The sequence below is a fragment of the Apodemus sylvaticus genome, chromosome 10 (genome assembly GCF_947179515.1).
Source record: "Apodemus sylvaticus chromosome 10, mApoSyl1.1, whole genome shotgun sequence".
Classification (NCBI taxonomy): Eukaryota; Metazoa; Chordata; class Mammalia; order Rodentia; family Muridae; genus Apodemus; species Apodemus sylvaticus.
The window spans coordinates 63,759,449-63,769,771 of NC_067481.1; the positions used below are offsets into that span (position 1 = coordinate 63,759,449).

Sequence of the window (10,323 nt, forward strand, 5' to 3'; positions counted from 1 at the left end):
GGCAGGCAAGCCAGGTGGGTGGAGCCTGGGCTGGGCTGGAACTCAGTCCCAGGCCAAGAGGAAGTACAGGGTAGGGCTTTGAGCCAGACTCAAGGGAGGCTTCCTAACAGGAACAACCCAGATCAGATTTGCTAGGACTAAGCCTGAGTCACCAAGCACTTCAGCACCCAAACAATCTGGGACATTCAAGAAACAACTAAGGCCTCATAGGTGCAGGACCTTGTCTGCCACCCACACCTACCCAGTCAGCAGCAGCCCACGCTGCGAGGGTTCCTGGGCCAAGTTCCGGCCCCCAGTAATGGGCCAACTCTAAGAAAGACAACAAAGTCAGGCTGAAGGTCTCCCTCTCATCCTGGCCATACGCCTCCCACACTCCCATCTTTAGTCTGGGCTGGGCATCACCCTCCGCCAGAACAGCTCCACCTCACCAACCCTCCCGGGACACAAGACGCCCACACTCACCAAGGCACTGGAGGCAGGCTGCGGGCTCTGCCGCTCACCAGCACTTACAATGCGGGCCCACAGCTTGCTGGGGACATTGGCTACATGGGCAGAGCAGGTGATAGCTGAGGAATGCAGCGGGGCCAGGTAAGGGGCAGGCACAGCCGGCCAGCCTGGCGTCTGCAGGTCCAGCACCACCAGCTCCTCCTCCAGAAGCACCGCTAGGGCCTGGGGGTTGTCAAATTCTGTGGAATTGAGCGAGTGAGCTCAGCTTACAGCCACGGGGCCAGCTGGGGTGAGAGAGGTGTACTACTCACCGTCCTCTGGCCGTGTGCTGTGCACCGTGAAGAAGTCAATGACACGGGAGGTGAAGTCTAGAGTCACCAGTGTCTCTGCCTGCAGTACACTCACACAGTGGCGGTCACCATAGCTGGCTCGAGGCATGCCACCACTGAAGATGATAAAGTGGTCTCTGCAAGAGGAGGGATGCCATGTGAAACAGGAGCCCCTGGAGAACTCGGCACATGCTGGATAACCCAGTAAGGGCTTCACCCCTAGATACCCGGAGCCTAATCCTCTAGTCCCCAGCCAGACAAGCCCCCGCCCACACTGCCCCCTCTACCTACCCTGACTCACAGCTCCGCCACAGAATCTTGTTGATGGCCTTGCAGGGGAAGGGGCCTGGGGGTGGGGAGAGTGTCAGACCTCCCATTCCTCATCCATGTGCCTCTCCCCAAGGTACGGCCCATACCCAGCGGTACCCCCCGGAGGCTCCTTCTGTAGATTTGGCTATGCAGTGCCCTCTTCAAGGCCACCTGGCCCTCTAGTCCCCACCCTTGGATCAAGCCTCCCCAGTGCTCACCATAGGGTGTGGTCACTACAGTGGGCTGCAGCGCTGGGGGGCTGCCAGTGTCTGTGGACCAGATGGCATAGCTGCCATCACTGTGTGAGCTGATAATGCTGCTGCCACCACGGCCCCAACACAGGCTCTCCAGCTGCTGTGGACAATGATACGAGGGCGTGAGCCAGCAGGTGTATGCAAGGGCCAGGAGGAGGAGCACGCAGGCCTCACCTGCTTACCTGGTTACCCAGGAAAACTTGGTCCACAGACTGTGTAGCCTGGTTCCAGATGACCAGTAAGCCCCGACTGTAGCCTATGAGGATCTTGCTGGGGTCTTGCAGATGTCCCTGGAGTGACTCCACAGGGCCCAAGGCCTTGCCACAGCGGTAGTCATCTGGCACACTGCAGAGAGTGCCCCAGAGAGTCAGGAGGACTTCCCCGCACTGGGAAGGTCCTCCAGCCTGCTGCTCACCTGCGCAGAACCTCGTCTGGACTGAGAGTCTGCCCCTCCAGCAGTGCCAGTGTGGCTACATCCAGGAAGAATATGCTACCACTCTCGGTGCCCAGGGCCGCTGCATTGCCAGCTGCCAGCAGGACCACAGTGACACGGGTTAGACTGGCAGGGAAACTGCAGGAAAGAGGGAGAGAGTAAGGTGAGCCCCTCTACCTGCTGAGGAAGGCAGAATGGGCTGGACCCTTTCTATGGCCTTGCTTATACCTCTCTGCATTCACAGGGCTTGTTCACAGCACAGGCTGACACCCTGGGAAGGTTATGTGCAGTGTAATTAGCCTACTCGATTATCCCCCAGCATGCCAGCAAGGAAAGGGATAAAAATAAGTTCCCCGGGTCTCAAAAGGCTCACAGTTCACTTATTACCCTGCTTCTCTCAGGCAGAATCAGAGTACTGCCCCAACCAAGGTCCCCAATACCATCCTTCCAGATACCTCAGACACCAAGGGCCCAAATAGTGACCAAGCCAGGCTAGGAACTAACCTGTGGGCAAAGACTATCCCATTCTAGCTAGCTCCAGCACACCTGAGAGCAAGGTCCACTACCTGGGAAGCCCGGCCTGCTGCACCACCTGCATCCAGCTAGCACCTCACCAAGCCTACCCTGGAGAATCCTCCCAACTATCAACCATGGCCCGGCCTATCCCAACTCAAGAAGTCAGCTGGAAGGTCAAACATGGGGCACACACCAGTAACCCTACACTTGGGAGACTGAGGCTAGAAGATCACTAAAAACTCAAGGGTAGCTGAGACTTTGCTATTACCTTGGCATAAAACTGTCTCAAATCCCTAGAGAATACAGTGCCAGTCTAAAGGTCTAAGGAGTTGGGTATATAACATTCTATTCACTGGGACCCCCAAAACTGAGGACTCCCACAGTAGAAAGCACAGACTCTGCCCACTGGCCTCAGACTTGGCTGGCCATACCTCTAACCCTATCTTCAAAGGATACTGCTTCAAGCAGGGCTCTCTCTAGGTTTGGGCCATAGGGCAAAGCCTGGGCAGCCTGGTTTTCCAGTACCTGGCATTGTCAAAACTGGGCCTGCTGGGTGGCTGGAAGCTGAGCCCTTCCTCCAGGTGGGCACAGCCATTATGATGGATGATCTCCCACAGATGCACACTGCTGTCATCCAGCAGGGTCAGGAGGCGGCCCTGAAGGGAAGGAGCAGAGACCAAGATGGGGATAGCCTGAAGGGCAAGAGAACATGGGGGTGGGGGGGAACCACCTGATGCTGGTAAAGGAGGGCAGATAGTCACCTGACCAGGCAGGAAATGCATCTGGGTGACGGTGGCTGCATCCCGATGTAGGCCTGTAAATTCCACTCCAGGTGCACCATAGCTAAGGTAACTTGTCAAGAATAAACATGCAGGCAAACCAGGACAGTCAAACAGGCCCTGCCCACCCAGGGGTCCAGCAGTCTCCTGATGACCCCCACTTCCTAAAGCAACTCTGTTCCTGAAACCAAGGTGCCCACAGAATCCACACACTGCCCCCAGTAAAGTACTGCTGTAGGTTTTTAAACAGGCTAATGACTCAAACCCAGAAAGCTGCTGGGCAGTGGTGGCACATGCCTGTAATCCCAGCACTTGGGAGGCAGAGACTGGAGGATTTCTGAGTTTGAGGCCAACCTGGTCTACAGAGTGAGTTCCAGGACAGCCCGGGCTATTCAGAGAAACCCTGTCTCGAAAAACCAAAACCAGCCGGGCGGTGGTAGTGCACACCTTTAATCCCAGCCCTTGGGAGGCAGAGGCAGGCAGATTTCTGAGTTCAAGACCAGCCTGGTCTACAGAGCGAGTTCCAGGACTATACAGAGAAACCCTGTCTCAAAAAACCAAAAAAAAAAAAAGAAGAAAGAAAGAAAGAAAGAAAGAAAGAAAGAAGGAAAGAAAGAAAGAAGGAAAGAAAGAAAGAAAGAAAGGAGGGAAAAAAAAACCTGGTGCTGATGGAATAAAAATAAAAACCTATAGAAAATAAAAATATTAAAAAAAATTTAAAAAAATTAAAAAAAAATAAAAATCTGCTCAGGACTGTGGCTCCGGCACGGTACACAAGGCCTCAGATGCACCCGCATGGACCAAGTGCCTGCAGTCGAGGTTAAACAGGCCTAGGCAGACCAGAGCAGCACCAGATCAAACAACTCTGACTATGGGCAAGAACCCCAAGCTCCCTCCAGAGCAGGTAGCCAAGCGCTTCCACTGCCCAGCTTCCAGATGAGCACACAGACTCGACGACAGGAGACCTGCTTCAACAAGTGCCCTGAGACCCAGCACCTCCAGGATTGATGGTGGCAGGCAGAGCTGAAGGGGCCCAAGAGAGCTAAGAGATAGGTCAGTGATGTCCCAGTGACAAGGAAGGAGCAGTTGCCTGGATATTGAGCTGGGACTCCCTGAAGGGGCGGGCAAGAATGACAAAGAGAGGACAGGGTCAGCTGGCAGGAAGCAGGGTCTCCCAGGAGATGAGACTGCCCTGCAGGGGGAAGGGAGGCTTTAGAGACCAAGGGTGGCAGTCTGCAGCCTCAGTTTCCCAACCTCAGGGGCCCATGGCTATGGGAATTTAAAGGAAAAAGGGAAGAGGAAGGGGATCTGGGCTTTGGTTTCCTCATTTGTCCTAAGCACAAGGAGCCAGTTCCCACAAGGACAGCAGTGAAGACCATGGACGACTCCAATATGGACACCTCCAACCTGGTACAAGGTCACAGCAAGTGGAGGGGCAGCACAGCACCCACGGGGCTTGGAGTGGCAAGCAGTGAGTGCTCATCCTGGTAACTGTCCCACCACACACCCAATGGCCCACAACAGAGGGAAGGACATCCCATCCAGCCACATTCCCCGACACAGGATATCACCTCATAAAACACGGGCCACATTCCCACCCCAACAGTGCTCCAGCTCTTGGTGGGGGTCAGGGGACACCTTTACCAAACTGCTTCTAGCCAGACCCTGCACCTCAGTTTTCCTGAAGGCAGGTTCGGGTGCTATTTCCAGAGTAAGGAGACATTCGGTAGCCGGTTGCCCCACCCCCACCCTGGACTACAGGAAAATGCCTGCATTGTACAGCTCACTCGGCCCATTGTATGGCATCGGGGTCCAGATGGGGGCAGTGTTGCGCTCACCATGCTGAGCCTGGCACTGCCCTCGCCCCCTGGGTTGAACACATGGGTCTTCGTATTTGTGTGTTTGTGTGTGTGTACACATGCTCTTCCTCTCACCAGCGTCCACAGGCCACCCCTAACTGCCCCAGTCACTGTTGCCAAAAAGATGGTAGGATCACCTAAGAATTAGCAGGCTAAAAGACAGCCAGAGAGGGACAGCTGTCGTCACTGCAAACTGACCGACCCTGCAATCACCCATCTCCCAACAAAGAGACCCTCTCCTTTCTGAAAGGAGTCATCACAGGCACAGCAACCTCTGCAGAAGCCCCAACAAGACACCCATGAAGTGCCTGTCATGCTACAATCCCAGCCCAAAGTGAGTGGCACATGAGAGGTCCTCACAATCCCTGAGCACCTCGGGAGCAAAGGATACATCTTGACAGCCCCAGACCTGGTGCCGATGGCCATGATACGAAGCTCAGGGTCGAAGGCCAAGGCGCTGGGCTGATTGGGGAAGCCATGCTCCACAGTCTGTGGGAAGAAAGGGTTCCGTGGGTAGCACACCCTGCGACTTCTGGTTCCAATTGGCCCAGAAGGTGCTGACCACCTCCCCACATGGAGAGAGCCGGAAAACAAGAATTCCAGTGCCACGAGGAGTGGAGATGGCATCTGGGCCGAGTATTGTCCCTGTCGGTTCGGATGCTCCCTGCTTCTCCACTCTCTGTGAGGCCAGGTCCTTCTTATACACTAAGCTCCAATACCTACTTCTTCCTTTGACGTGACTGTGCTTCCTCCACTGGCCCACCCGTCAAGCAGTTCCCCCCCCCCCAAAGTGTGGTTGGGACATGAATACCTTCAAGAAATGTCAAATGTGAACTGGCAGCACATGGCTATACTCAGAGCATTTGGAATGCAAAGGCAGAGAGATCCCAAGATAAGAGGATTGCATGGACCACATAATGTGATACTGTCTCAAAACTAAATACATGACTAAAAGAGGACAGCTACATGGAACCAGTCATCGGGAAGGGATGGGTAGGAGGGCAGAGTCTACCTAAGCAGTCTTGGGCTGATCAAAGTATTCCATCCAACCTGCTCACACTTAGCAGGGACAGTGAGCCATCCAGGAGATCAGGGCCACCAACCAACCATGCCAGTTGGTGGGGGAATTCCCTTTCCCATAGAACTGCCATGCCCCGTCTAGACCTGACTTCCTCTAGTTAGCCCCAGGCTTGCAGTACAGTGTCCAAAAGACATCAGAACATGACGGCCCGGCAAGTCCCACAGTCCTTAGTGGGCACCAACCACCGGGCTCATTTTATAGAAGAGTCTGGATCCCTATCTAGTGCCTATCCTTTGCTCCCCAACTCTAATCAATTCCTGAGTTCTATTGTCTTAGTTCTCCATTACTCTTTTGCTAGGTAGCTCTTGCTAAAGCTTTGGCATCTTCTGCATTCCTTCTGTCCCCTCCCCCACCACACTGTGCTTTACCTGGCACTCCCAAATGACCAGCTCTGAAAGGCCTCCCTAACTGGTCCCGCCTACATCATCATCCTAGTCTACATTCTCACACCCTCATCACATCATATTTTATCTACAGCACATGGGAACTACTATATATTTACTGGGAACTACTATATATTTTACTTTTCTGTTTTGGCTGTTCGTCCTCATCCTTTCCAAGTGAATAAACCACCCCTTCAATGAAGAACTGTCCACTGTACCCTGGCACCAAGGAGGCAGGGATCCAAATTAAACTAGGATGAGATGCACATCCTATAGGCAATTTGTAATTTGTGGTCTGAGTTGGATTTAAACCTGATACCCACTGTTCACTCTGGACCACAAGGCCAAACTAAGAATCTGGGCTTAATTCCTAGAGATCTCCTAACACCCCTTCTGACAATCAAACCCCTTCCCCAAGATGACCTATCTCCGAGTATCACTGCTGCCTCACCCTCCTCAACTCCTAACCACTCTAGCATCAGCCAGGGGGAGCCATGCTTCAGAGACTCATCACAACTGCACAGGTCCCACTACACAACTCCTTCACTGGCTAAGACCCATTCTCTTCTTGTTTCATGGGGCGCACATCTGAGGAGCCTCTCCTTGCAGGTCTCTGGCAGGTTCTTAGTCATGGGTAAAGCCTGGCGCCCCCACCACTGCCGAGATCTCAACCAGAAAAACTGAGCCACGGCAGAGCCTCCCGACACTGACACCTAAGACAAGTCCAGGGTCCCTAAGCTGTGCTCAGGATAGTGGCAGCTGCTTCAAAACTCCTACTCCATTGCTATCACACAGCAAGGCAAGAAAGATAAGTGGACTGAACCTCATTTTTTTTTTCACGTGTATAATGGAAATGAGAAATCAAATCCTCTCAACACAGGTTCTGGGACAAAAGTAACATCTAACTGGAGCCCCACCGGTACAGTAAGAGTTAGATTTGCAGGGCTCTATATTGGTCAGTGCAGGCGAGGTGGGGGCTGAGGCCTTTCCCGGGGTCTCTTCTGTATCACGTCTCTCCAACTTTAGTATGGTCAGGATGGCTGGCCGGGCTGCAAGGAGATCCAGAATTCACAAGAGGGAAACTGAGGCATTAAGGTCTGAAATGCAGTTGAGCATTCCGACCAGCACATCCCTTGAACTAGGGACCCCAAGGTAGGGCAAAGCCTGGGGAGAAAAGTGGAGACGCTGGGATTTCCCAGCCCCACCCCCAACTTTTCCCTCTCTCGCCCGCCTAAGAGTTAAAGAAAAACAAAACCTGGCCCTGGGTGTCCCTCGGCCGAGCCGGGCTACACACCAAAAATGAAAGAAAAGAGGCCAAGAGTGAAAGGCAGATAAGTCGGAGGACCCCACTAAGCCCAAGGGACACCGGGGAGAGATAGCAGGGGTTCAGAGACCAGGGGCAGAGAAACAAGAGGAGCGGAAAGCGCATGGCACGGCGCGGGGCGCAGCCCGAGACCCCGACCAGGCACACCCGAGCAGCTCGGCGCTCGCAGGGCAGAGGCGGCCTAATGCGGCCCGCCTGAGCCGCCGGCGCTCCCGCCGCCGCACCTTGTGGAAGGCGAAGAGCTCCTGCTTGAGCTTCTCGCGCTGCGGGTCGGCGCCCTGCCGCCGGAACCGAAACTTCATCATCTTGCGCCCGCCTCCGCCACCGCCGCGGGATGCGCCCGGCCCCGCCGGTCCTGAGGCGCGGGGCGGGGCCTGCACGGAGGCGCGGGACGCCACGGACGCCCGCCCGACCCACGACGTGAGCGTGCCCGCGGTGCTGTGCGGCCCCTTGCTCGCCAGACAATGGGCGAGGACGGGGCCCCCGGGCTCGCCGGGCTCGCCAGGGGGCCCCAGTCACGCATGCGCAATGGTGCGGGGCCTGCTGGGACTTGTAGTCTAAAGGTGGGTCCCAACCGTGGGAAGCTGGGCTGTGGTTTGAAGGTTGTTTTCCACTCACAACTGAGCTATGTGAACATTCTCATAAAGCCATATTATCCCCTCCAGGCCTCACTTCCCCCTTTGCCGTTGTTATCAAGTTTGTGTGGCCAGTTTTCACGGATCACTACTTTGCCTATATCCCCCCCCACCCCCCGTGTGTGTCTTTTTGTCTCAACTATTAATGAAGAACCCCTCTCTAGAAGCCGGGGATGTGTGTGCACAACTTTAATTCTGGCAATCATGAGACAAGCAGAGGCAGGCAGATCTCTCTGAGTTCCAGGCCAGCCAAAAGCTACATAGTAAAACTGTGTCTCCAAAAAAAAAAAAAATCTCAATTCCTTGGGAGTTATTATTCATGACCCAACACAAAGTGGGTTTACACCGGCTGAGAAGATCCTTGAGAGGGACGCCAGGCAAAGAAAAGGGGCGGAGGGCTGCAGGAGGTGGCAGGCATATCGTCCTGAACAAGAGCTGGATACAGCTTCTCTCCCTGTTCCCCCATCCCTACAGGGAACTCCGAGAACAAAGCTGCGCCCCGCCCCCACTTTCTTCCTGTCCCACCCACCTCCCGAGACTTTTCTCTTCTGGACAATGGCCTCTAGGCTGAACCTTTTCCTGCTAGCTGAGGGGCTCAGTGTTGGGAGAGATCACTGGAGTTTAAGCGGGCCAAGCCTCCGTCCTACCATCTTTGTCAAGAGAGGAGGTGTTGACCCCTAACCCCCAGGCAGCTGCTCACCTCCAAACTGTCCACCACCAGCTTTGCCCATCCGGCCCAGTGAGCTGAGGCCTCACTACTCACAGCTCTTTCCCATACTGTAACTAAAGTGGTTTGGCTTGACAGCAAAGGGTCCCTCCTGATCTCAACGGGCTTAATGATTTTTAAGAGCTCCCTGAGAGAGGCACAGATACCACACAATTTTAAAGCGATATCACCGCAGATGCACAGAGGAAGAAACAGGAGCAGCCAAGACAGACCAAGATCAGACCCGACCAGACCCTAGTCATCATCAGAAGCAACTCTGAGGCCTAGGCTGCAGTCCTTGTCCTACCCCATGTTAGATTTCCAGCTTGTGCCTGCTCAGGGCATGCTCCCCAGCAGTACGGGATTTCTCCACCCTCGTAGTAGCTGCAGTAAAAGTTTATCAGGTTACCCACGTAACCAACCCCCAGAAATTTATGCTGCAGTCACAAAAACAAAACAAACAAACAAACAAACAACTCCATACACTAGACAACAAAACAGCAACAAATAACTTATGTTGTTTAATGGTCAGCAAAAATGACTTTAAAGGCTGGAGAGATGGCTTAGCAGAACACAGGAACACGGGCTGCTCTTTAAGGTCCTGAGTTCAATTCCAAGCAACCATATGGTTGATTAGAACCATGTGATCTGATGCACTCTCTGGCATGCAAATGAACATGCAGATAGAGCACTCATACATTAAATAAATCAATCTTTTTTGTTTTTTTAAGATTTATTTATTATTATTTGTAGATGAAAGGGTTTAAAAGGGGGAGAGTATAGGGGGTTAAGGGAGTGTGGCTACACAGCGTGGGGGAAGGTGTCCAGGCGGGCCCTTGCCTGGGCACCTCTGCCCCTGAGGGACCACACACACACAGACATGGTATAGAATAGAGTTTATTCAGAGTAGGGGATGGGAGTTAGTGGGAGAGAGAGAGAGAGAGAGAGAGAGAGAGAGAGAGAGAGAGAGAGAGAGAGAGAGAATATAGAGAGAGTGGAGGCCAGCCATGACCATGTGGAGGGGGGAAGAGCCCCTCTTATAGTGGGCCAGATCTCTGGGGCAGGGCATACCTAGCTATTGCCAGGTAGGTGTGGGGTGGAGCTTAGACAAAATCCCAACAGTTAAGTACACTGTAGCTGTCTTTGGACACACCAGAAGAGGGCAACAGATTTCATTACAGATGGTTGTGAGCCACCACGTGGGTTGCTGGAATTTGAATCCAGGACCTTCCGGAGAGCAGTCAGTGTTCTTAACTGCTGAGCCATCT

General features: G+C 53.8%; 1 protein-coding gene across 3 annotated transcripts in view; it reads right to left on the minus strand.

Annotated features, from left to right (window-relative positions):
- The window catches only part of Llgl1 (LLGL scribble cell polarity complex component 1), a 14,947-nt gene extending 6,732 nt beyond the window's left edge, over positions 1-8,215 (minus strand). Inside the window, exons 1-11 of one of the 3 annotated variants that reach the window (XM_052197407.1) lie at positions 7,939-8,215; positions 5,318-5,415; positions 3,050-3,131; positions 2,814-2,944; positions 1,755-1,910; positions 1,522-1,684; positions 1,304-1,439; positions 1,068-1,122; positions 759-913; positions 463-686; positions 242-309 (exon numbers count right to left, since the gene is read on the minus strand). In XM_052197407.1, the coding sequence (XP_052053367.1) occupies positions 242-309; positions 463-686; positions 759-913; positions 1,068-1,122; positions 1,304-1,439; positions 1,522-1,684; positions 1,755-1,910; positions 2,814-2,944; positions 3,050-3,131; positions 5,318-5,415; positions 7,939-8,019 (1,349 nt within the window). In that variant the 5' untranslated portion in view covers positions 8,020-8,215. The remainder of the gene's footprint in view (positions 1-241; positions 310-462; positions 687-758; positions 914-1,067; positions 1,123-1,303; positions 1,440-1,521; positions 1,685-1,754; positions 1,911-2,813; positions 2,945-3,049; positions 3,132-5,317; positions 5,416-7,938) is intronic. The other 2 variants (XM_052197405.1, XM_052197404.1) reach the window with 2 other exon arrangements.
- Positions 8,216-10,323: the final 2,108 nt, after the last annotated feature.